The sequence below is a fragment of the Theobroma umbraticum genome, unplaced genomic scaffold, assembly GCF_002168275.2.
Source record: "Theobroma umbraticum cultivar Fairchild unplaced genomic scaffold, ASM216827v3 scaffold_4583.0, whole genome shotgun sequence".
NCBI lineage: Eukaryota > Viridiplantae > Streptophyta > Magnoliopsida > Malvales > Malvaceae > Theobroma > Theobroma umbraticum.
The window spans coordinates 3009-30347 of record NW_018397304.1 but is presented as its reverse complement, the minus strand read 5'-3'; the positions used below and the strand labels follow the sequence as shown (position 1 = coordinate 30347).

Genomic DNA, 27339 nt, shown 5'->3' with positions numbered 1-27339 from the left:
AACTACTGTTAGTGAATCTTTTGATAAAATGATAAACTAATTAGATTACTCCATATCAAGTAGCATCACTAATTGACCTCTGGACCATTAGGGACAGGTGACATGGACGACAATCATGCGAAAGCAAGCCAAGATTAATTACCTAGATACTCTAAAAATATGACCTTTATTTGGTATTTTTAGGGACCCATTTAAGCTGAAATGATACCATTAAGTAACTTTTTTGTTTCTTTAGGATGAAATTTTATAATGCCAGGTATAAAGACAATTTCCAGGTTTCTCAGATGTTGCAGATTTTGAATCTTAACAACTGTGATTTAGATTTTTTTTCTTTTATTTATTCTTTATATTTAAGGAGTTGTTTTAAGTCAATTTTGGTACTTTCTTATTTTGGATCTCAAGTCCTTAAAAGATAGGATCGCTAGAACTCTACAAGCAATCATGTAACATATTTTATTAAGTAAAGAACTAATTTCGAATTTCAGTAGCTCTCATGGTCTCTTTGAACAGCCATTTATTACACCATATACAAACTCACATCATTTTACAATCTAATTTTAACCCTAACCCAATATATCCATTCACAGACCAAGCCAGCAATACTTCATCCCAAACCAATTTAATACCATGGCAACTTAATCATAACACCAATTCTTCCCGTGGTCACCCATTCTTTTGACCTGACTTCAATTGACCCTGAATAAGAACCTGAAAAGACAACTTTTGTTGCTCACCTACAAAAACAACTAATTTCTTATAATTTAATGCAAACCCCCCGACCCCTTCAAAGCTCTCCTACATCAGAGGTTTGGGTGGGTTATGAAATATCGCTAAACACTGAACTCTAAAAACATGGAAGACACTATATTATTCCTTCTTCATGAACATGTGTATCATTCAATTAGAAATTGAAGCCCCTTCTGCCAACTTTTACAATAAGGAAATTTTGGTTGCATTCAAAACTAAGGACATACACTGTTCATTGTGTAAGATAATAACAATGAGGAAAAGTTGATGCCATTTATCATATTAGAACTGATGATAGTGTCAGAGCAAAAAACCAACATTGTTATTTAAAAATACATTCAAGTTATATAAGTTCTCCCCTATAAAGAGGGATGTTCTCCATAAGGGCACACCATTGAGCAGAAATTTACGTTGAGAAGGAGTGAAGCGTACGAACACAAGAAGAATAAAGTACCTATCCGAAGGGTCTCTCCCAGGCATTTCCACAAAAAGATCATGATCACATATTATCTGCAAAAATATTAGCTTGCAATCATGCAGAACTGATTGACATACCCCAGAAAACTTGTCCAGATACAAGGACACCTGCAGCACGTAAAACTCATTTAGAAAGTGAGTAACCTCAGAACAACAGCGATAACAACATGATCAATATTTTCAGGGCCATACACCACCAGTTTATTGGAAGTAATCATTTCTCCTTTCCTTCATCCTTGTACATAACAGAACCCTCTCACCCAAAAGAACAAATATCAGATTGAGACAGGCCTCCAACATTTGCTGTAACTCATTAAAAAAAACAAAGTCTACAGCTGTATGTGGACTTGAATGACTGTTTGCGCTTCACCTTATTAAATAGTAAACAGTTGTGGAAAACCAAAGCTACTCATTGTACACATATGCCGTACTGCATCCAAGTTTCCCAAAGCCTAAACTACCTTGTCAATTCCTAAACTCAGAGCCATGGGATCTAAATTAACAAAGAATTCCTCACTCTAGGGATAAGTGTCACGATAGTTATAGACTCTTAAGATTCCTAGATTATCTAATACAAATGTCTATTTTCAACTCCCCCACAGAAATAATATGGTCACTAATTGACTTTTTAAGAGGGTTGCTCAAAGAGGTTTAGGTAATTTTGCTTCATTTTTTCTGTGTCCAATCAGTCATCATATCTAAACTTAATTGCGCTTCAATTGGATTTACTTGGATTTTATGCTAAAGGTTTTACTAGAATTTAGTGTGTTTCGACCATAATGCTAACCTTCTCTTTCTCAATTCTTCTGATGCCATTACACTTGTGTTGTCTATAAATAGCCTTCTACTGTCACATTTTTCACTCAATCAACTGAGATTTGCTTGATAGGATCGGACAATCAATAGTGGATTCTGTAGGCTTGACATGTTTTTCATCATAAAGATAGAGAGAGATCCATTGTTTCCAAAACTGTGATTGTCAATCAGAAGGTATTAGTTGCTTTAGTTATATTTATCCTTTTGATTTTATATTTCCTATTTTGTATGTACACTTTTCGTTAGATCAAGAAATTTTCTTAGCATCAATCTAAAATATTTTTTCCTTGCAATATTTGAAGAAGTTCTCTAACCATTGGCATTGTTTGATACAATAACTTTTGGGTTGTTATTGTCCTGCACACCCTATATTTAAATTGGGTTTTTCTGTTGTGCTCATGAGGTATTCAGCTAAGTGATACTTCGAGTGCTTTCAGTTCTTGCCCTGCAGAAGCTTAGGTTTGTAATGGTGGAGGATGGTTGTGCACTGTTCTATGTTTTAGTAAATTTTTGTCTTTAAGGGTATACATTTTGGGCCATGGCTTTTGGACAAATATTTAAGTACTGTAGGATTAAGCCATTTCTTAGCTTTCTTTCCGCGTTTTTGTTTTTTGTACTTCATAGCTCGCTTCTTGTTGTGCTGATCAGGTTAAGTCAAATGCAAGCAAAAGTAAACCATGATTAAGATGCTAGATGAGTGATTAATACAAGAATATTACTACTACAATTCATGATCCAAACAAAATAAGTTCCCTGGATCATACCATGATCCAAACAGTTAAATTTCTATTCAAAAAGTTCCCTTAACATGCAATGGTCAATTCATGCTTGACTATGACACTAATAAGTCTAAAGAGCATCAAGTAACAGTTTTCAGAATTGTTGTTGCAGATTCTTAGACCAAGAGTATGCTTCAGATTTCTTAAATTAAAAATTTAATATTGTTGGGTAGTGGGGTTGTTTCTGAAGCAAGTGAAGAAAAAATTGCAGGCATAAAATCAGGAATGAAATGGTGAAATTTCAATTCAAAGAGTCTCTTAACATGCAATGGTCTATTCAAATACCAGAATATGACACTAATAAGTGTAAAGAGCAGCATGTCCGAGTTAGTAGAGTCTGTATTAGACTAATGAATCAAATAAAAAACATACCAATTCAAAAACTTGGCGAGGCTCAATGACAGACAAAAGATCATAACAAAAGAATGCCAAACTGCTGTTCAATCGTTTTGCCAAGCTTAGCCCTTTCTTACAACGCTCATGAACTTCAGTTAGAAGGCAATCATACAGCTGCATTATACATCTGAACACACCCTCTTTCAACTGCATCGGCGGAACATCTTCATCTATATTAAAAGAAAACAAAAACTGATTTCTGAAATTGTGATAGAATACAAGCTATTTTCAATTTTACTTCTATGCTTTAGTGAGAACTTCCTCCAACTTACATTCATTGTAGAATTAACAGAATCGTGTCAGTGTGAGGGCATGTGTGTGGGTGTGTGTGTGTATATATATAAGGAGGGATCAATTTATATTGATTTAAGAATTCATATCTTTTTATGTAATACACATTTTAATCCAATGTTAAATTTCATGATCTACTCATGTAATCATTCTTACCAAAATTTCACGTAAATTAAATATACATAGTTAGTTTTGACATTATAAGACTTTCAACCATTAAATATATGTTCTAAAAGAAAGAGTACTCAACCAATAGGTTATAGATATCAGATTGACTTAAAATTTAAACATGTTAAAGGCATGAATATAATATTAACTCCAACACTTGACTTGTTAAAACATTAGCTGTAGAGAAAGTTACAGAAAGATATAACAGTTGGCAATTGCTTCATTGGTTTAAGTATGAGAGAGATTCATAAACCTACATGCGTATGTGTGTATGTGTGTGTCTGCATGCATTGAAATTCTTCTTGCATGTAAGGTAAATCTACCTAATGGAAGACTATGATAGAACAGACGTGTTTGCTCCAATGCCATTGACTTGACAATTAGCTCAAGAAAAAACCAAGCCATTGCCAGCACATCATCATATACTGGTCCAACACGATAACCCTTAGCCTGCAGAAAAGTATCATATATTAAAACTATCAAAGGAAAAAAGTACTAATAAAAAACAGAATCAACAATGCAATGATTTCAGTCCCTATGATTACTAACTAAAGTCCACATTAGACTAACATTATAAGTAACTTTAGCACCAAGAGCTCAGCTGCTATTTGATAAAAAGTTGACTTCTTTGAAAATTTTAATTTTCGATGATTTAATTTTTTCAGTGCATTTGGCTAATCATTTTGAAGATAAACCATAATTCAAATGAAAAATATTGAACATATTAAGTTAAAGCCTCCTCGATGCATTAAGTCAATATCGCTTAAAAGTTTTTTATATACTGCAATTTTCTTTTAAAAATTCTTCTTCAATGTGAAATGCCTACATAATCATAATTCAGAAAAGTATGCAAAAAAAATCTCTTCAATATTTTATTTTGAGCATTCCAATTAGTTATGATTCTGAGGTTCCACTAGTCAACTATTAGAAATTTGTAAGTATACGACCTGGGTAAATTAGAACAAAGTGAATAGCTTGGGTGATATAGGAATTTAGAAATTATGCAATGACGTTTTCTGATTAAGAATCTACTAGGTAGTAACATATAGAAAGCATATACATCATTAAATTTAATCAAGAAAAAGGATATCAAAGCAGGAAGGAAAAACAAGGAAACTAATAATAGTAACTACTGGGAAAATTACCTTACTACGAGCCAAGCTACCCCACACAGTAGACAAACCCGGATAAACTGGAGGTTGACGACCACCAAAGTCATCAAAAGCATAATCTACATAATTAACCAGAGAGCGATTTCGTTCAGCATCATCAACTGACTCTTGCTGCACCCTGCAAAAGAAAAATAGATTACACATGCTAAAAGAAAAAACTGATGTCCAATTTGATAAAACCAGAAAAGGCAATGTTCTTTGGCTTAACCAGTTCATAAAGCACACGCTAACAGTTCAAACAATAATGATGAAGGATGAGTTTGCTTCATAAGCATAAGATAAAATAGCCAACATGGCAGAAATTAGAAGTTTATTGAGCTAGGGCACATGTGCATTCCAGAATATATTAAAGACTGCATACATAAATAACATGACAAAGGTAATTTTGATTAAAATAAATACCCAAGCAGGCATAAGCTTTTGACGTTTTCATGGTTATGATGAGTGCATTACAAGTATTACGTAACCATCTGTCAATCAATTAACTAAAGAGCATACCTGGTTAGGATATTGACCATGGCTCTGAATGCAGCAACCTGAAGCAAGGAACCGAAATGAGATAGCAGCAAATACAGTAAGCAAGCCAGTATAACATGGAGAAGCTAAATTATTATATGCTCGAGGAAAGATATAAGGGCACTTAGAGGGAGAAGGGGAACACAAATTTTTAAGTGAATAAAAAATGAAAAATTTTAATTTAAACCTGAAGGGTTTCTCCACCATTCCCTATAAGATGGAGAAGCATATTCAGAATCGGATGAAGAAACTGAAGCAAAGCAGTGGAATCAACATTCTTTAAGCTGTTAATTGCCTGCAACACATTATGAGTTTCATGTCATTTACGTACATAAATGTGCAATGCAATTTTGAGAACATCCAGAATATCTGTATTTGGTAACATAAGATGCAAGGATGAAAACAGGCTCTGCCTGATTTAAAATCCTGAAACTCCCTTCACTTTCTACTTTGTCCATCTCTCTCTCTCTCTCTCTCTTCTTGCAGGGAGGGGGGGTGTCTGTCGTGGAACAGAGGTATGGGCAGTTATACTATATCCGCTCATCCTTATTTTCTAGCCCGCTACAACTTCAATGGGGCTGTTCCTCATTATGATTGTAATGATTATTCTTACAACTCAATACCAAAATCCAAATTCAAATGTGAAATGCCTTTTGCAAGTGAATGAAAGAGTGTTAAAACCAGAAAAAGAATTGACATTGAATGTATACATAAAGTGTCAACAAAATCTAGATGCCCAGCTCTCTATTATTTATTGTACTAACTGGGAAACTTACATAGACTAATCATTATGGTAGCATGTGCAAGGTATATACGAGCCATTTTCATGAAGACATTTTCTTTTAAGTTGCTTTTAGATTTTTTTATATTTGGGGAAAGAGGGAAACCAAGCTCTCTAAGCTAAAGGATACATACACCTACCATTGAACCAAATGCTCAGGGCAGTTACTTTTAAAAATTAGACATATATAGTTCTTAAATTCAATTGGTTGCTATAAGATTGAAATTTTTAAAAAAGATATATATAAGCATTCATTAATTTTGAGTTTTAATATGCATTTAGAATTTTAAAAATAAATATTTCAAATAAACCTCGATAAATATCACTTTTCGCAAAATGCAAATAAAATACATAAATGAGCTCAAATGTCAGATTTTGGTTTGTCCAACTAATCAAATTATAAAATCGTAAGTAAAAGAATTGCAGGTGATATGAACTCCAAACATATTGTGGGACCTCCACCAAGACCCCAAAGTTCTGAATTGTAGGATGCATCAAGAATTAATGAGCTCAAATAAGGCTAACTTGACTCATCTATACTCTATTTTGCCCTGTTGGAATGCCAATACGTCAGGAAGCTCATGCAACCTTTTCTTTTTGGAAGATCTAGAGATCAATAAACTTGCAAGTATTACAAAAGACATGCACAAGTGCTAGCAAATCTAAACCCTAAACCGGAAAGAGAAGGAAGATCACCTCCTCTTATGGCAAGGGTGAGGGGAAGAAACCCCCGTATTTTATTTTTGAAGCAATTTGTTAACAGACTGAAAAGTGATGGTTTTCCTTTCTTTTCTTTGCCCAAATGTCAGATTTTGGTATGTCTAACTAATCAAATTATAGAATTGTAGGTAAAAGAATTGCAGGTGAGATGAAACCCCCATATTTTGGGAGCTCCACCAAGACCCCAGTGTTCTCAATTGTAGAATGCACCAAGAATTAAAGAGCTCAAATAAGGCTCACTTTGACTCATATATACTCTACTTTGCCCCCTTGGAAAGCCAATACTGTCAGGAGGCTCTTGCAACCTTTTCTTTTTGGAAGCTCTAGAGATTGATAAACTTGCAAGTATTACACAAGCCACGTATGAGTGTGGGCAAAGATACAAATACCTATCTATGTCCATTGTTGTAGATATTAAATTTGAATTGAGGTATCTAGCTAGGCCACCACTTCTACAGTTATTCATCTCAGTTTATGATGTTCATCTTGCAATAAAGTAGTAAATTTCAAATTATAAAAACTAAATTAGGATATAATTAGGGGAAAAACAAAATGGATCTAAAAGATAGAGAAATATGGAGATGAACCAAGTAGCATAAAAAAAAGTACCTCCAAAAGTTCAGAACCCCAAGGTGGGCTTGTTCGAAGAGTGTGCCTATCATATTCAAGAAAAAAATCCCTGATGCGCTCATTAATCGGGTACACAGACGAGCATAGTCTTAAGCGCAATTTGAAAATACTTTTTCCATCTTCCAAATAATCCAACCTCTCCTACAGAGAAGAGGAAAAGTAAACATGAATTGGCAATGTCAAGTTTCAAAGGCAAGCATCCAACTCACCCCATCAGACTGGAAACACAACTCATAACACTAATGGACTAAACTATCTCATATAAGCATAAAAACGCCTTGCTTTCAACTCTATGACCTTGAATATCATTCATAAAAACCAATAACACCAGACTAAGTCAAAGTAACAAGTTTGTTTAACAATACAAAACAAAAATACAACAAATACATTGATTATAAACAGAATGACAATATTTCATCAAACTACAGTGTAGAAAATAATAGAGTGGTTATGATATTAAATACTTAATGCTGCCAAACATACCTTGCCAGAATCCTGGAGATAATGTGGAACCAGTTCTCTCATTATTGGTAAAGAAATTTCAGAACGCAATCTGAATTTAAGAAAAAAAAATCAAATTATGGATTTAATGAACCCATTGAACAATGATGGGACTAATGTTAAGGAAACATATATTCTAAAATCTTTAATAATAATACAAAAAAGACAAGAGAGTGCGACATAAATAAGCTGCAAATAAACCTTTGCCCCAGAGAGGAATGAAAATTAGTAAAGCACCTCAGCATTTGTTTTTACCCCATAGATGAAGCACCCACTACTTCTCCAATTTATCCAAAATGATTGCTAATAATTGGCCTATCACCTAACACCATCTAATGCTAAACTAAAAATAAGCATACTAAATCAGTGGTCCTTGGCCAAAAAAAAAAAAAACCAGTTGTCCCATTTCATAACGAATTATCAAGTTTTTTACGCATGAAGCAGTGATTTGTTATTTCCAATTTCAAGATAAAATGAGGAAGTTCAATTTGAGCAAATACATACTGAGCATGGGTGGACAACGGAAGTGATGCATATCCGATAACTACCTGCCAGGTTAACAAACAGAATGACTCTTTCTACAATATTAATATGACAAATAAAAAGGGAAAAAACAAGTGAAGGAAGAGAAAGCTCAAAAATAGGTCTGAAATATAAAATTTATTTAAAAAAAAGAATAAAAACTAAATTACAGACAAAGTCCATGCTATCATTATTTCCCGAACATAAATTCATGCGGAACTCACTGGTTTTGGAGCTTCAAGTTTAGTTTGAAGATCAACATGGAAGAAAGTAAATAAAAGGTGATGCAATGGTGTCCAGACTGCAGGCAGTGAAACTTTAATCTCATCATGGTAGCAAGCCACCCTAGCACCGACAGCAACTTGCGTGTGGGCACATTTCTGGAGTGATGAACCATGCTCCCTCGGATACATTGCCTAGTTGTAATAATTGGACCACAGAAACAAGTAAGATAAAATCAAGAAAACCGGATGCAAAACATCAATCAACACCTTTACCTCTAAAGGCTGCCTACGAGCATCTGCATCATCCTTTCTTAGCTCAACTCGTATGAATAGATTCCTTTTCCGACTCAAACTCACAGTTAAGGGATATACATATAGACAATGAAAGAGCTGCAAGAATGGCTCATTTCTCATTGTTGTACGGAAGTCAAAAGCCTGAAACTGTCAGATGAATTAACATTGAAATTTAGATAAAATGAGTTCCACACAATTAACAATTAGCACTGCTGATTGGATTTTAAAAAAATATAAAATAAAATAGCTGATAACATGCCAGTCCCAATGAGAAGATTCTTAGATGCACAGGAAAGTAGCAGCCATATCACAATCATCACATTACAAGACGCATCTAATTTGGATGACAGCCTTCTTGGGTTAGGTTCAGTTTAATTTTTAACCCAAACCCAAAGTACAGGCTACTTAAAAAACTAAAGACTACAACTAAACTGCATGCTCTTAATTGAGGCAGCAACTTGACATGGATCTCCCACACATTTTTCTTAAGTAATTTTCCACAGACACACAGCACATTGATCATTAATGGACCCAAAAGGTGCTCCGACTATGAATTTGAGAAAACTTACAAAATGCATAACACCGCCATGTGCATCAACTAATAAGAAATATAAATGAGTTGGTGGCCAAGTGCAAAAGGATAGCAATTTTACTATCAATACAACGTTTAAGAATTGAATAATTATACACCTATCGCTATGATTGATTCATTGTCTGATCCCAGCAGGTAATATAATTTTCCTAGTCAAGATTCTGTCAGAATAGCTGGAACCATAATACTAGACAGGAAATTTAGAATATGCACTCAGCCAATTAAGTCACAAACCTTGCTTAGAGATTAGACGTCAGCAAATATTAAAATGGAAAAAAAATGACAATTAGAGCCACCATACTCAATGGTATGATCACCAATATATTCCTATCAGCTGTGCAAAGAGGTAATTGCTAGTTGGCATGCCATAGCTAAACCCAAAGACAAAAATCAGCGCAAAGGTGTTCTGCTTACATCATCAGCACAGAAATCTGGATTTCCCTGAGTGTTAGATCCATTTCCGGAGACATCTTTCCCATCACTCGAAATCCACTTGGAGTTGCTACTCTGAGGTCCATCCAGACAATTTCCAGGACTCTTTGAAGACAGTATATCAGCAATGGGATCCGCTGGATCCAGGAAATCATTTGTCACACTGCCACTCTCTGATACATTTTCCAGCTCGGTATGAACAGTCTGGTGCTTCTCAATTTCCAATTTCAAAACACCTTTGACAGGTTTATGGACCTTTCGTTTAGGATCCTATTATATCAGAAAAAAGGCAAAAAGTAAACAGAATATTAGAAGAAAACACTATAGTAAATAGCAGATACATAATAAAGGAAAAAGAAGACCAAAACAGGAAGCTAGTTTAACGTAACATCATCATGCAAACACAAATGTTGACAGAATATAAGGACCAATCAATTGATGAACAGGTTATTAATGGTTCACAGTCCAGAATGGCCCTCAGTCAGAAAATTAGAGAAACATCCCAATTGATTGGCCAGCAATTTACAGCTGTGTAATGCTTTATGGCCTAAAACAGCTGTAAGCATGTAAATTACCTTTAATTGAATTCTCAGCTTAACAAGCCTTGATTATACTGACACTAAAACAATCATAGAGGAGTTCAATTTTAATTGGCCATCAAACAGCCTAGAAAGCAGTCCCATTGTGCTTGAAATGGACAATGCAAAGCAAAAGGAATAATAAGGCTTGTTAGGAAGCTTGCCACAGCCATTCAAGCATGGAGAGGCCAGGAGGCATCATGGCCCATTCTAATTTCTCCAAAACTTTCAGTTAGGCTCTTTTTGTTTTACAGAAAATGACTTGTTGGAGGAAAATATATTATGTGGAAAATATCCTTCACAAAATATATATATATATATATATATATATATATATTCTATTGTTTGGATAACACAATAGAAAATATTTTCTATTTTTTGGCACCTTATTGAAACTTCTAAAAAACCTAGTAAAGACCTCAATACTTTGCTCAATCTTCAGATAGATAAAAAATTATCATCAACTCAATGATTCATGTAAAATAAAATTCCAAAAGAAAAAACAATTTCAAAATTAAGGCAATATCTTTACCCAAAACAGAATTCAATTCTTGCTACCTATTTTAATTTGTGCTACTCATACAAGAACTTGAAAAACCCATTTCAAATTGTTCAAAATCCATTGGTGAACACATGTTTAGGATGGATTGTGGCAGCAAAACAACACCAAGAAGGAGGATAGAAAATGTAAAGATTCCCTCCCCTACTCTTTCACACACACGAGGGCGAGGAGAGAATAACATAATACCTTTCTGGTGGACAAATTAGACCACAATGAACTTAAAACGTATTAACAACAAAAGCTCAGCAAGGGAACTTGGGAAGAACATTGGCTATATATTGAAGATAATCAACAAAGAAGACCAAAGTTAGTTAACCACTTGCTACAAATGAAGCAAAGTTAAGCTAATTTATACTGATACATAGAAGTTCATATAACATTAACAATTACTTAAAGTTATATTGACGGGGAGAGAAGCAAAAAGAGGTCAAGTTTTTCCATTAAATATCTTGCCAACCTGCTCACTAAAAAACAACAGATAAAAGGCGAGAAAGCAACTAAGCAATACCTGAAGTGACTCCTCAGTATAGCTTTCTTTCACTTTATTTAGATTAGATATTTCAACAATAACAGAACTTCCACTAGAATAACCCAGCTTTCCATCTGATGTAATCTTTGCAATAGGCTCAAACACACCCTCATGAGAAGTCGACCCAGAAATGCCGGGAGCAAGAGGGCTACTAGGAGAAGCAGATCCACCAGAAGCTGCACCAATGCTGTTATCAAATAATGGAACAATAGCCCAGGCGAAGGACTCTCTGTAAGGCATTATACGAGACCACACCTGCAGCTTCTGCCTCTCTCTCTCAGTCAAGTGCACCTGTTTAGACGGAGGATAGAGAAAAGAAAGAGTTATAAGGCAGCGTCTCTTTTAGGGAGTCCAAGACAGATTATCATTAGTATGTCAAAGCTTAACAAAGTCTTCATACTAGATTTACAAAATTTGATGGCTATATGTCGTCTCTTAATCACAGAAGCGCAAAAGCACCACATGCTATTTATACCTAATATTCATTTTCTGGAAGATCATTAACAGTGAGGCTGTTGTCAGCCTTCTTTTTAGTATAAATAAAGCACCTTCTCTCATACTTTAAACCCTAGGCCACCACATATATTATGACAGTTTTCCTTCTAAGCAACCAACCTGATAGCCTTCCAGTTGCCAATGTTTTTGTGCAGCAAAAAATATCAACAAGCTGCCATTTTACTGTAACACAGCATGCAGCTAAAGAATGACTAATGTAGTTGCCATCTAAGCATAAAAGTCAGATTTATGTCCTCAGATCAAGCAGATTTTAGAAGCATGTACTAATACCAAATTGCTTCTATTTAGAGTAAGCACGTGTTTGGCCCAGCCTTTAAGAAGCCTTTGCTAATAAAAATGCTGAAGTAAGGAGTTTGAAACTATTGAAAAAACTTACACAGGAAGCTCATGACAACTATTAGACCACTACAAACTGAACCAGAATTTGTAGCTTAACTTTAAAGAGCTACAGCAAGTAGAGGCTAAAATTTAAACTTTAATGAAACTTTTGTTGTCCCCACTTCAAAGCAGTTTTTACAAACTTACTACCAAACAGCTTTCTACATTGTATAATGCTTCTAAACCAAGTTTGCCAAACACTATATCCACTTTCCTTTATAGCACTTCTGGAATAGCTTTATTAGAACAGCACTTTTTTAAAAGCTCCAACCAAGCCCAACAGACTGTAATATTGATTTGGATAACAGTTGATTACTCCAGCCCTAAACCAATATCAAGCACCAAAAACCTAGATAAACTCATAAACTACATGTGAAGGCATTGATTTTCAACAGGTCAACAGGATTCACTCCAAAATGAGGAAGTGATAAGGAGGGATCAAAAGCAATCCCGTTAACGGATAACGAACAAGGAAAGAAAATATTGAAATCTGACAAATTAAATGAGAGATTGAAAACAAGAAGAAAGCCAGTGTGATAGATGTCCATGCAAATACCGGTTCTTTACGTGAATAAACTGAAGGGGTTACACCGCCTTCTTCTGTTGCAGGCTTCTCTAACTGGATTAGCAAACAGATTGACGCTGATGGAGCATCTAGATAGAATATTCCACGAGGTTCTAAAGGCACTTTAGCCTGTCAAAAGAGTAACAGAAACAAATACTCCTTAGTCATCATTTATTGAAAATTAATCTTATTACATAAAATGAAAGGGCATAACTGGCCTTATTGCTTACATCCTGCATTTCACTTGGTGGCACACAAAAATAGAAATCTTCTGACAGTTTTTCTCTTCTCTCCCTATTATATATGCAAATGGTTCCATAGAATGGCTCTGCGAGAGAAAGAAGTTATCTAAGTCAGAAACCTGGAAACAGTAAAAAGAATGAAAGTGAAGTAACAACACGATAATGAGAAGCCAGAGTATCCTGTCAATTATAGGGATGGAATGCTAACCAACAAGTCCAGCTTGAAAGGAAAGGGAGAGAACTTTGACTGAGATCTTCAATCCACTATGGTCAACCATCCCAAGAGACAAAGGGTCATTCAATGAGAAATTAATCTAAAACAAACCAGTAACATCAAACAAAAAATTTTACTGGAGCAATAAGATTCAAACCTGCCATAGTGTGTTGTAGTGGTTTCTGAAATCCTTTGGCCAAATATCATTGACCTCTCATTTCCCCAGTCAAAAGCTGGTTCATAAGCTGGAAGGGGAGACTGACCAAAATGCTACAAATATATCATGAAATTTTAAAGGAAATTACCACATATGGGAAATTAAGAGGATATACTGTAGAAGCTAATAAAGTGGGAGAAAAAGAAAAATAGCAAGGTGAATGTAAAACCAGAGCAACCTTTGTAATATCAGCGTTGGTAAATTGCCTTCCTGAGGAACTTGGGACGTCATCATCGGTAGCATCTTCAGCTTTAATTTGCCTCGCACTGGCAAGCTGCATTTCTGCATAAATATAGCAGATACCAGAGCAAATAGAGTGCAAGAAATTAATAGCATTCTTTTTTCTTTCAAGAAAAAGTAGATGGTAGCTAGAATCTCACCCGTCTCAATATCAGTATCCGGCCCTTCAAATATCTGATTCTCGAAGGAAACAGGACTGATAGTTTCATAGTGGCCATATTTGTTATCATCTTTAACCCAATCGCTTCTATAGCACTGAACGAGTTCATTTAGATGTGGCCACTGCTCCAAATTTTCATCAAGCTGAGTCCAACAAAATATACAATTCACTTTAGCATAAGAAAATCCAATTTTTTTTATGCACATTATCTAACAAATATATAAACAGGCAAATATGAGGGATTTTACCCTTAAAGCGACTACTTCAAAAATTTGAAAAATTATTTTTCTTTTTCCTAGTTTTTAGTAAGTCAAAATAAAAATAAATAAATGCTAGAAGCAAGTAAAGCAGAGAGAAAAAGTGACCAAAGGATCCAGCTTGAGATGAGGGAGAGAGTGTCGAGGTATTCTCCGGAAGCGATAACCCCCGCCCCCGTTGCCATTGCTGGAAGCGTTGCTATCCATTACACCAGATTCTGCATTTTTACATGATAATTTAGTCTTTAAAAGTTGGAACCAGCCAAAATGCAATGCGTATTGGGCAGATCTGAAACAAAAACCCTGCACTTTGGCAAATGAGAGAAAAAGCAATACCCGGAAGACAACGGATCGATGCAAGTTGAGAAAGATCTGAGAGAGAAATCTGAACCCACTGCTACGCAAGTTGAGCGGTGGAAAGCTTAAGCCGTACAGAGCAGAGAAGCACGGACACACTACACAGGACACGAGTCAATATCAGTCTAAAATCCGAAAATAGGAACTGTCGTTACAATACACTAATTACAAATTAATTTTTATAATTACCGCTTATTGTCTATACTTTCTTTTTAACATTTTTAAATGTATGTGTTATTTAGCTGCTATACACAAAATACGTGAAAATTATTGTATAGATGTTTTAATTATTAAATTTCTATTAGTAATTCAAAAAATTCAGCAAATTGTATAATTTTAGATATTTTCAAATTTTAAATATAAAAATTTAGCCTTTTATTTGAATTTGGCAAGTTACATATTTTATTTTTTTCCTACATGTCATGAAAATAATTTGAACACGTAAACATACACATCAGCATATTTTATTCAATAATATTATAATATTATCCATATATATATGATTTTTTCTTAACTTTCTTTGTATTTATAAAAAAGCTATGACATTCTTATTCCAAATTATTTGCTTAAATGTTAACATAATTGAAATAAAAAAATTATACATATAAATTTGTATGGGAATGTAATAAAGCTTAATGTACTCATGCGTATGCATGCAAAAAGCAACATAAATTTTAATATAATCATGATGGAAGTAATTTTTTAAAGAGAGTTAACGGATTTAGTATTTGCTTTAAAAAAAAAGCTTTAATAGATTTAGTTTAATTTTTATAAAAATTGTGAGTGTGACTGTAAACATTATATAATTACTAAAACCATTCAATATTTTTGTATATACATATATATATATTTAATTATCGTGTTTAACATATTTTTCAATTAAAAGAATAAAAAAGGTGGCATAATCTCATTAATTAGAAAATTTTAAAACTTTTAATTGTTGAGAAAAAAATAAAAATTAGGAAATCCTAAATTAATTAATTTTTTTAAAAAAAGAGCACTTTCCTTTCATTTCTTCTTCCTCTTTTATCTCCTCAATCTTTTTTTCTTTCCTTTCAAGTTGATCCCATGAGATGGTGTTTTTTTAATATACATAATATGTTTCTATTAATCACATAATTTTAGTTTATAGGTACTAAATCAATTATATATCAAAGTAACAATCGCTTTTTGAATACACATAGAAAAAGAAAAAAAAAAAAAGGGTCAAAAGTGCTCTATTTGAGAAAAGTGATATTCGTGTTTTACCAAAAAAAAAGAGATATTTCTGCATTCTTACAAATTCTTGCCAAATAACCTCATTTTAATTATAATTCTCAACATCAAATCAGATATGTATATTACACCTATCATAGAGTAATATGATTAGATGCTAATCCATCTTTCCCCTTACGTTTAAATTTATGTTCGCCATTGAATTGTGTTAGCTCATCAGAAAATTATAGACTTTGATTGTAACAAGGGAGAGACAAATGAAGAAAAACATATTAGGAAAAAACAACCTGCAACGTAGCAAAGGCACCACAGCAATTATATATAATCTCCCCATCAAAAAATTTAAAATATTCAATTGTAACCAAAATAAAGTCATGAACCACGTAACATGTTAATGCAAAGTGTTATTCAACCTCAGATGCCTAACCACAAAAAAATCGCAAAACCTATTTGCCATTTGCCAAGATTTTTCACATCTCTTTTCAACTACCTTAATATTAAAACCGGCAAGCATAAACAAGATAAACGAATGCCCCATCAACCAATTCATGAAACAAAAGGAAATCGTTTAGTTAAGGACAACGATAACATAAATTAACTTTTTGCACCTGCAATTACGAGAATACATAAAAATGTCATAGTGAAATTAAAGTCTTGTACCCTTGAAGCAATATTTCTTGAGGTTTGTCACCATGAATAATACCCTTTAAGCAATATTGGTTGAAACTTGCATCATTTCTCCAAGAATACCCTGCAAAGAAAGTCCTTGTTACCCTATCGTCTCTAACCAAATTAACTTTAGACAAGTATTGTGTTGGAGCTCATATCTAACTGAGTCATTTAATCTAATGGAAGAAAATAGTAGAATAAGAATGTGCACGGGAAAGATCTTGGACTATACCAGTCATCAAATGATACAAAATCCGTGGCAATTTTGGGTGGGAGCTCAATTTACTAAAGAACTGGTAAAACCTGACTAATATCATTAATCAACTACCAATTGGTCTATTTAAAAGAGTACAGGTGAACCACAAGCATATTTTCATAATATTGTGGTAGTAAAATATATATTTTTTGCAAAGCAAAAAGCAATTTTATTAAAGAGATCTGATGACAAAATTCCCAACAAAAGGAAAAAACCCAGCTAAAGTCACACCTCGAACCCAAGGGATCCGAAAAAGACAACCACCCACCCAAGATACAACTCAAGATATACTAAAGGCAGGGAGAAAGAAGAAACAAAATGAACAGCAGTTTAGTTAGGTAAGGAGAGAAGGGAGAAAGAAGTTGGGATGTGTTACAAACCTTCGCAACCGTTCTATTTAATTCTCACGCATATGTCTAATTGCATCATCAGGAATGCAAAAAGTAAAAGTAATGGATTCTTACTACATTATCTCAGTGCCCACGGGATCAACAGAAAAATGAATGGCTAGTGTTTTCCTGGCTATCGGTTGGAATTTAGATTTCCACACCTGTTTTCACAAATTAAAAGTATAGTTAATCTCTTGGAACTTGATCTCTTCATAAAAATTAAAGCAAAACATCTAGTATTGGACTCTGAAAAAGATTTTAATTTGCAAAGAAACAGTAATTTTTTTTTAACAAGCCTGTTTCATATTTCAAGTTCCAGTCTCAAAATTGGCAAGAATGATGACAAATTTAAGGGATAAAATTTATACAAAAATAGTTGTGAATGTTTAAGGAAAGAATTTGTGAACGCTAGAAGCCAGAAAAAGATTAAAAAAAAAAGAACAACTTTACCAAATGATATCAGTAGAAGCTGAAAATAACTATAGCCTACATATCAAGAGAGAAACAGAGTTTTTCAGCAACTTGCACCATTTCTAAGAATATCTGAAATACTCAAGCCCCAAGTAGAAAGGGTGCAAACATACTCATGGAAACCACATGAAGAAGAAGACAAAGGTATAATTATCATATAAATTTGTCAAATCCACAGCATGAGGCTTCTTACATCTCTGTATCCTGAGCTGGTAAAAAATATCTCAAAGGCCTCACCTGCAAGCATGCCCCATAAATAGCAGTCAACAGAAGCAAAATGTTAAATCAGATAGTAGAGAACATGAAGAGGAACCTACGAGATCGAAACCGTATCACAACTCCATGTGTATAATCCTCACTGCTAAAATTGAAGTTTGAACCTACAATACGTACCAGCAAGAAATAAAACACAACCACTAACTCATAACTATAACAATAGACCTTCACATTATATGACAAAATTGACTTGAGGGAAGCAGCAATGCAAAGATATAGATCTAATCTACAACCTAATCACAGCTTAATCAGACTTCCCAATTTAAGATCAAATGTCAGGGAGGATTATTAGGCAGTATACTGAAACAACATTGCTCTTTTCATTACACACACCTTGAGTGCATTGGACAATTAAGCATGGAAATTCCATAGTGAGCTCTTGAAGAGATGTCAATGCATCTTCTGCTGGTCCACTGATTGCAGCCTCAACAAATGCAATCAGAAGCACAAACTCTACACCATAGTTGAAGTCCTGTCACCAAAAGCAAATTAATCTATTTCAGAAGTTATAAGAAGAACTCAGAAACTGGAAGTGAGAAGCATAACGTATTTCTTCCAAGCTGTAAATTAAATAAAACAAATCCATTCTGAACATCTATTCATTTTTCAGCATTTAATGATTAGATATCCTAAACCTGTATGGGAAAAAGGAGGACAAGTATTATTCTCCATTGACTCAAAGAAGAAACTTGTAGAAGCAAAGTTCATGATATCAATGGAGATCAAAGGGTATGTTGCATGTAACCTCTCCTTTACGAAATATAGGAAGTATATCGTCTTCCACTTCAGATTCATAATCCACATTCATTAGTCCCTGCAATGATGCATCCAACCTTGAACTCTATAAACAGAACAATAAATTATGCATTGCTACTCAGATTATTTCATAATGAAGTTAAAGAAAAAAAAATCATAGAAATTAAGTTTGGTGTTTACATGTCAGGGCATACATGGCAGTTAGGCACTACATGCTCCTTCAGAACTTGCAGGTAGAAAGGGTTCTCATAGAATTTTGTAAGGTCTTCCTTACTTTGGAAACGCATGAAGACAGCATGAGTATAATCTTCTTTAGTTTGACCAGATATTTGGCCTACAGGAGTAGATAAAATATCGGTCATACAAGATGGTTCAGAGTATATACATAAGCTGGAATATCTGATGATGAAGGGAAGGATATGCTTGATTTAATTGTATATATGAATATAGCATATCCACATTAAGTATGGTGCTTTTGTAGAATATAAGCACAAGTTTCATCCTTGAGTAACTCTTGAAACTAAATCAAGGATTAAAACGGGATGATTTATTAGTTATTGGATCATATGTGAAAGATTTTTGCTTTCTGTTATACTTGCACTAAATGAAAGATCTAGACAAAACGCAAGGAAGATGGGTGGACTACCACATGCAAACTTGTATAGGTAATAACAACAATGAAATGTAATCTGACTTGGCATTTCTATGACTGACGGTGCATTAGCATTGGCTGTTTAAGCCACGTCAGATTTTATATAAAACAGAGTTAGTATGGATGTGATATGGTTTGCAGATTGAATATTGAAATACCTAATTGTAGTTTTTTTTTTCTTCAAGTACCGAATAGACAGGTGCGCTAGCGTTGGCGGTTTAAGCCACCTCAGATTTTCCATTAATGAAGTTAGTTGGGGTGCGATCTGCTTCACAGAATATACGTTGGAATACCTAATTGTAAATTTTTTTTAAGTACCAAATAGACAGTTCGGTGTAGGTGAGTACGGAATATATAATTAGCCCTTTTGAAATCATAGGCAATTAGTTGCAGCTGAGTGGAAAGTGTTCTAACCCAAAGACACTGCAACAATTCCACGCATCTGATATTGAGATGTGTAAAGATAATCCAGCATATCCTTCTCTTGATCATAGGATAAATACTTGTTTGCTTTGAGCAGACATAGGTGTTCCACCACCTTCCTGAAAGAAATGGTAATATTATTTATTCCATAAGCATGCAAGATAGAAAGAACCTCATTGTGGATGCTTAAACAACAAGCGACATGCACTAGAGTTGAAGGGTTAAGTGAAACAAAAGACTTTAGACATAGTGCAAAGGGCCGACGCTTAGATTTTAGGGACCGTTCTAGAAAAGAAATCAGAACCATCATCACCACAACTGTTTGACAGGAGTTTGCATTTGAAGCCTAAGCGATGGATAAATGGAAATGGCCATATATCTATACATATACCAAATAAGAAAAAAAATATGACTTGGGAGACAATGCCAAAAGGAAGTTATAAGACGACAGGAATTTAATTGTAAACAATGTTGACAGTTCAATAGAAGACATGAAAAAAATAAGGATTAGAGCAAAAGTTGTGCACTTTTGGGAAGACATAAAATGAGAGGGGACAAAATTGAAAGTTTGGTCGATATTCGGATGGCACGTTCAATGTCCAGACTGCAGAGTGGCATCCAGCAAGGCAACGAATCATTAACACAACAAAGCAAGAAATAAAAAGAGAAGAAAAATCTAGAATAAAAACCTTCTCCGCCGGAGGTTCCTATGCCGCTGCCCATCATCACCATTAGCACACGAAAATATAGCTACCCGATTCCTCCCTGTCGTCCACAAACTTGGAAAATTTATTGAAAAAAGAATACGACTATTTGTTAGCCTAAGACACAAATTGAAGAGGTTCATATCCAAAAGCTCTCAAAGACTCACTGTTTGAAGAAATTGCAGAGTAAATGGGAAAGGAGGGGAAGGTAAGGGCTTGACGCATAGGCAGAGAAAGGGTCACCATGGTTTTTTTCTCTCCACTTCGGGCTTTGGAATGTTGTTTGTATTGTACTCTTTTGGTGTTGCTTATCTGATATGCAGAGTAGAGGCTGTGGCAAATGGAAATGTGTGGATCACCATAATAACCTGAATTTCCACCACTATTTTTGCTTTTAATATTTGTGACCAAATAGTCCCTGAGGACTGTCATGTTCATCCTCTTTCATTGTATGACTAAAAAAATTAGATTCCAATTTTAAAATCTAACTTTATCAAATTCTTCGTAATTCAATCTTTTATATTTCTAAATTAGACCTTAAGGATTTAAGCAACGAGGGCAATATTGTAAAGGCAGAGAATAAACAAAAGCATGTGGGTGTGAGGAGAGATTTACTTTCACTGCTTGTAAATCAACTCTCTACCGCGCGTTGCTAAAAAACCTCTCCCTTTCGGCAAAAGAAAAAACCTGGTGGATCAAAGCATTTATATAGCCTTGCTTTTTCTTTCTCTTAAATTTTGCAGTCTGTTTTTTCTTTTTTTTTATTTTTATTTTTTTCGCTATTCGGATCCCACCTCTACTTTGGTGTTTAGTGAGAGAGAAAGAGAGTGTGTCTGCTTATCTCATCTCCTCCTCCTCTAAAGGATTACTGTCAGCCTCTGCAAATTTTTTCTTAAAAAGTACTAGTAACAAATTATCTTTGTTCTACATATTACACTAAATATATATATATATAATCACTAGTATATAAAAATACATAAAAAGTAATATAATATTCGATGCTGCTGTAAGGATCTATCTCTGTCTCATCAACCCCCAAAAGCTACATTTGCATAGCATCCGTCGGTCTCTCTCTTTGTTGATTTAGTCAAATGCCACTGCTTTTTTTGCACCTACTTCATGTGATCCTGGTACTATAATCATGATTTACCTCAAGATTTTAGGGTTTTACGGTCTGTCTCTTGGTCTGGGGTGATTGTTGCTGAGTATTTAATGCGGCTGCATGCTTCTAAAAATCAAGAGGAAAATGCTGGCATTACCGGGTCTTTCAAGATTTGCCCAAGATTCTGTGTGTTTCAACTGAAATATAAACAGTCAGGTACTAAATCTCAAGTCTCTCTCTCCCATTCGATTATTGCTACTGAATCTGCGTTACTCTTCTTCTGGGTGCAATTTTGGAACTATAATAATTGCTGGATTAGGCATTCCTTTTCTGCGAGATTCGACTGGTTTTATATTCTTTAAAAATCACTTCTGCTATCCGCAACTATGCTGAAATGCTGAAAAAGAACAAGGTTCAGGGTTTTACTTCATTTGAGACATTAACTAAAATGCTGCAAAGATCCCTCAGTCTCTGAGCACTTCTTTTACAAGTATTCTAAAGTGAGGGCAAAAGAAAAAAGAGGTAGTCCGAGCCTGGGAGGGCTGCAACGTTTGAAACCTTCAAAGCTGCTTTTTGGATGGAGACGAATATATTTTTCCTTTACACAGTATCCGTTGTGACATATTTGAGGATGTAGACATGACACCAGTATGAATTTGCTAATCTGTGACTCGTGATTTTGAAGCTTCTCTCGAGAATTTACTGCATAGCGTCCGTTATACCCTATATCTTTTTTGAAATCTGAGGAATTAATTGTTGGCTTCTTTTTGAATATTGACTTTCTGGGTATTTGACTGGGGAGTTTACAAGGGTAACAGAGTTGCATTGGGCTGAATTTCAGGACTGAAGCATTGATGGGACTTCTTGGAAGTCTCGCGATGCTTGTCCTTTTGATGTGGTTACTCAGGTTTCCGGATCTCATGGCTCAATCTATTAATGCCTCTTCAACAAGCTCTGCACGAGCTCTTGATGCTCTTCTCCAAGACTATGCTTATAGGGCTTTAGCACATCCACGGACAGGATTACCCTATGATGGGGTTGTTCCATCAAATTTGACTGGGATTAGGATTGCAGCAATGAGGCTTAGGAGTGGTAGTTTGAGGAACAGAGGTGTGAAGATGTACAAGGAGTTTGAGATCCCCACTGGAGTTGTAGAGCAGCCTTATGTGGAGAGACTGGTTTTGGTCTACCAAAACTTGGGCAATTGGTCAATGGTGTATTATTCACTTCCCAACTACACTTACCTGGCTCCTGTTCTGGGTCTTCTTGCTTATGATGCTTCTAACTTATCTGCTAAAAATTCGCCAGAATTGGATATTAGGGCATCTGGTGATCCCATCAAGATCAAATTCTCTGATGTGCAATCGGCACCAGATGGGTCAGTTGCAAAGTGTGTTTGGTTTGATCTACATGGTTTGGTCCAATTCAGCAATTTAGCTTCAGGCAATGAGTGTTCAATGATCCAGCAGGGACATTTTTCTATAGTTTCTGAGTCTATTGCCCCTTCTCCAGCCCCAATATCTCCTTTGCCATCAGGTGGAGGTGGAGCTTCAAACATGCCATCACCAAGTGCTCCAGAAAATAAGACTAGTAGAAAGGTCTGGATAATTGTTGGTTCTGTCCTGGGTGGGTTGGCCTTATTGGTCTCGTTGGCATTCTTGGTACTGTGGTCACAGAAGTACAAGCAGAGGAAGAAAATGCATCAGATGGAGCAAGCAGCAGAAGTAGGAGAAGCTCTACGTATGACCTCGGTTGGGGATGCAAAAGCACCAGCTGCAACAGTGACTCGGACTCAACCAACTCTCGAGAATGAATATGTGCCCTAACTCCCTCCAACTTGTACAAGTTTTTTTTTCTCTTCCACCTGGCCATTCCATGAGTATTCTTATTTAAGTTCACTTCATGTATTCGGATATTATTCAGCTCACACCTATTTTTTGGCGTCTCCTTCCCTTTGTTTGTTCATGGTAGGCTCTTGGTTGTAGTGTGGGCAGTATAGGATTTTTGTGTAAATCTGTTATCGCTCACAGATCCTTCACAGTTTTATGATTCATTGTGGTGTGCATTTAGCCAAAAGTGATTCCAATGTGTTGAATTTAGTTGTCCCATTGACAAGGAATAAAACTTCTTTTCTGGTGTCTTATGCTTTTGGATTTACTTCTACCTGTTTGTGTGGAATGTAGGATGAAGATCACCTTCTAATAAAAGCAAGCTTGGTCCATGAGGTTCTAACTTCAATAATCACAATTTTTTGTTAACTGGTTTGACGTAGTGTTAGGCTCTTATGTGGGTAGAGTGAAAATTTCAGGCTTCTGTATCAGTTCCCAAAAGAAAATCTGTAATTGTAATATACAGAGCTTGGTTAGATACCTGATTAACTGATATCAATCATTGACTGGTTTCTTTGGAAAGGATTGTACATAGTTTAAGTCCAAAAAAGAAAGTACTTCACGGCACTATCAAATTGTAGACTGCTCCAATTCTAGAGGGTAGGGTAGTGCAAACGGTTGTTTGTGTTAGTTTAGTTTTGGATATCTAATAATTGAATTAATTAAATTTATGTTTAAAAATAATTGAAATTAAACCAAATTTCACAAATAATTGAACTAATCGAATTTAAATTTATTCGATTAGTTTGGTTCAATTTTCAAAAACTATAACTTGAGATTTTTTTTGTATATATTTATTTATATTGTATTTTTTTGTAAATCAATATTATAAATATATTAGAAATGATGATAAACAATTACAATAAATAAGATAGATACTCATATAAACAATAAATAATTAAAAAATATGGATAAAAATAACAATAAATAGTTTATGATTTATTTCTCATGCAAAACCCTATTATACCCTTGTTCAAGTTTGATTAGTTAGGTTAAGAAAATTTCGAACCGAAACATAATCGAATTAATTCTAATAACTGAACTACCCGAAGAACCAAATTAATTGAATCGAAAAAACCGAACTCACTTCAATTCAATTTGATTTGCATTTGCATACCCCTATTTCTGAGAGTTGGGGTGGCTCGAGTTTGGGCCTTTTTGGATAGACTTGTGAGTTCGTTTGTGTGTGTACACACACATATTCAAGACTTGAGATTCAAGACATGAGACTCAAGATCCAAAACCTACACACACACATACATATATATATATATATATATATGTATATATCTTTGATACCTAAGACCTGAGACATGAGATCCAAGAACCCAAACTCATAACTTCTCTTATATAAACTTGAGATATGAAACCTCAGACTTTTTAAATATATAAATATGTACACGTGTGTGTATATCTAAGACTCGAAAGTCAAGATTCGTGACTTTTTTTTATATATATATGTATATGTGTGTGTAAATATATATATATATATATATGAGTGCATATATATATATATATCCGCAACTCAAGACTCAAGAACCATGACTTCTCTTATATATATCCGACACTCGAGCCTCGACCACTGACTTGCCTTCGAATAAGTGAATGAAGCAATGGAAAAAGTGGAAAGCAAAACACCTTATACGCCTAAATTTCTTTTTGGGAATATAAATGCAGCATGTGGTTTACAAAAATTACCTAATCTGCTTAGCAACCTACAACATACAAAAATTCTATAAAACTCGAGCTTGCTTTAAATACTTAGAAAGTCCACATCTTCCAAGTTAGTTGAAAATTAAATCGAATGAAACAAAAATTTATGCCAACTTCCTTTCAGATGATGAATTCAAAAACCAAACCTAAACAAAAATCTACAAATAAAAAATAATTTTTCTTTGTACAGTGTGAGTCTCAAAGGTGTTTGAAAGACCTCTTTTGTTAATTAAATAAAAATAATATAAAAAATTATAATATTAAAAAAATGATAAACTAAGAGGAAGATTGAAATAAATATTATCTTCAATAATCAAAATTAAAAACTTAGAGTTTTCAAATTATAATAGGAGAAGAAGAACAAGAGAAGAAGAAGAGATTGAGTGAGATGTCATTGGAGGGAGAGAAAAAAATTGTTTTTATTGTCTTTAAAATAGTAATATTTATTTTTAAGATCTTTAAAATTTTAAATTTATTATTTAGTGAGATGGCACTATTTAATGTCTTAACAGTGTATAAGTGCATCAAATATAAAAATCTACATTCTATTCCTTAAATTGAATCATCTTTTATCTAATTATTTTCTTTTACATTGACATTAACATTTAAAAAACGTTAAAATAGGATTTCATTTTGAAAGCACCATAATGTGATACTTACATTATCGCTACTTCTCCAAGACATCAAAATCGAAAGCAAACACAAAAGCAAGAGTAGAAATATTGAGAGCAAGAAAAGTGTTGTGTTATAAAAACAGAAACACTTAAGTTTCCATCAACTACAAGAGATTCCAAATTCCTTATATTTTACTTGCTGCAGAAAGTAGGTTCTAAGGCCAAACAACTTTACAAACTTTCGAGTGTATCTAGCGGTTTACTTTCGTAAAGTACAATACGAAGTTTGAAGTTAGCTTCATTGTATCCTTAAGGCTATTCGCATTATTCCTCTTTGTATACCAAGTGGTGGGGGCGAAATAAGTCTTAAAGATAGAGTCTATTTAAAGGCTCACCTTGAAATTAATTTTGTCATCTCTTGAATACCTTCAAAACCCCATTTGCACCAACACCAACTAGTTAGCATGCTAGTTGATATTTTTTTCATGTAAATATCATTGTTTTTGGTATTTCCATTGATTTGCAATAAATCCAACCAACCATTATGAGCTTACCAACTCATGTTCTTCCGAGCACCCATGCCAACATTCATCCATTCAATTTTGTCTTATTTATGTTAATAAAAATGTCATTCGTGTTGGAAAAATATGATGTAGCGCCATGGGTGATTAATTTTTTTTCCAAAAAGAGAAATGTATAAGATCAAATAAGACATTTGAAATTGAGCTAGAATTTGGATTGCTCCAAACAACACAACATTGGAGATAATCATAAATGAAGTTAGAAGAATTATGTTAATGAGTCGTTCTTATCCATATCTCGTTTTGGAATATGTGGCATCTTTTAAATAAAAAGTATTTTCAAATTTTCATTTTAACTGCTTATTATTGATTCTTTTTTTTCAACTGTCAATTAATAAAGATTACAAATTGAGAAAATCAATTAAATCGATAACATTTATGCTTTATCTTTCTAACAATTCAATTTATATCTTTTGCAAGCTTGTCACCCTAAACCTATGCATTTTTGTTGTGTGAGCTGTACACACTTGTCCCAAATTTAGCCGTGGCAGTCTCTACTCGGGTTGTCTCTTTTCTTCGATTAAATTCATATGTTATCTAAATTTTTAATGTCTTTCATACTTATTTTCAATGAAATTGAATTATTTATTTAATTTTTGGTTTAGGGTTCAGGGTTCAAGGTTTAGGATTTGGGGTTAGGGTCGGGGTTTAGGGTTAAGGGTCGGGTTTAGGGTTTAAGGGTCGGGTTTTGGGCTTTGGGTTCAGGGATTCGGGGTTTTGAGATTTAGGTTCAAGGTTTAAGGTTCGGGGTTTGGT

The 27339-nt window shown here is 34.3% G+C and overlaps 3 protein-coding genes across 13 annotated transcripts; 1 reads left to right on the top strand and 2 right to left on the bottom strand.

Annotated features, from left to right (window-relative positions):
- Positions 1-82: 82 nt before the first annotated feature.
- Positions 83-14987, bottom strand: SPK1 (guanyl-nucleotide exchange factor). Of its 3 annotated transcripts, none has more exons than XM_021444744.2 (21): positions 14853-14987; positions 14625-14734; positions 14240-14402; positions 14038-14141; positions 13800-13912; positions 13637-13692; positions 13417-13514; positions 13178-13315; positions 11707-12018; positions 10041-10328; positions 9014-9175; positions 8741-8932; positions 8499-8542; positions 7977-8046; positions 7473-7634; positions 5550-5657; positions 5345-5382; positions 4820-4964; positions 3998-4124; positions 3192-3385; positions 83-1332 (listed from the first exon to the last, which is right to left on the bottom strand). In XM_021444744.2, exons 2-21 carry the CDS (start codon positions 14721-14723, stop codon positions 1048-1050), a joined length of 2898 nt encoding a protein of 965 aa, XP_021300419.1. In that variant the 5' UTR covers positions 14724-14734; positions 14853-14987; the 3' UTR covers positions 83-1047. The 3 variants fall into 3 exon arrangements, with proteins under 3 accessions (XP_021300419.1, XP_021300420.1, XP_021300418.1); XM_021444745.2 differs by having other exon boundaries at positions 84-1332; positions 9014-9181; positions 13800-13900; XM_021444743.2 differs by having other exon boundaries at positions 85-1332; positions 9014-9181.
- Positions 14988-16607: 1620 nt separating this feature from the next.
- On the bottom strand, positions 16608-21238 carry LOC110428800 (Stress responsive alpha-beta barrel domain protein). 9 transcript variants are annotated; one of them, XR_002446518.2, is made up of 10 exons: positions 20852-21238; positions 20670-20745; positions 19972-20099; positions 19100-19239; positions 18895-18990; positions 18483-18621; positions 18191-18253; positions 17853-18110; positions 17478-17563; positions 16608-16839 (listed from the first exon to the last, which is right to left on the bottom strand). XR_002446518.2 is itself a non-coding variant. In XM_021444718.2 (10 exons), coding segments are annotated over exons 1-10 (1044 nt in total). In that variant the 5' UTR covers positions 21123-21238; the 3' UTR covers positions 16608-16838. The 9 variants fall into 9 exon arrangements, 4 of the variants coding, with proteins under 4 accessions (XP_021300393.1, XP_089641839.1, XP_021300392.1 ...); XR_002446516.2 differs by having other exon boundaries at positions 16608-17563; positions 17853-17888; positions 17987-18110; XR_002446519.2 differs by having other exon boundaries at positions 17987-18110.
- Positions 21239-21423: 185 nt separating this feature from the next.
- LOC110428802 (uncharacterized) lies at positions 21424-23921 on the top strand. The gene has a single exon (XM_021444721.2). It carries the CDS (start codon positions 22641-22643, stop codon positions 23610-23612), a length of 972 nt encoding a protein of 323 aa, XP_021300396.1. The 5' UTR covers positions 21424-22640; the 3' UTR covers positions 23613-23921.
- The last annotated feature ends 3418 nt before the right edge of the window (positions 23922-27339 follow it).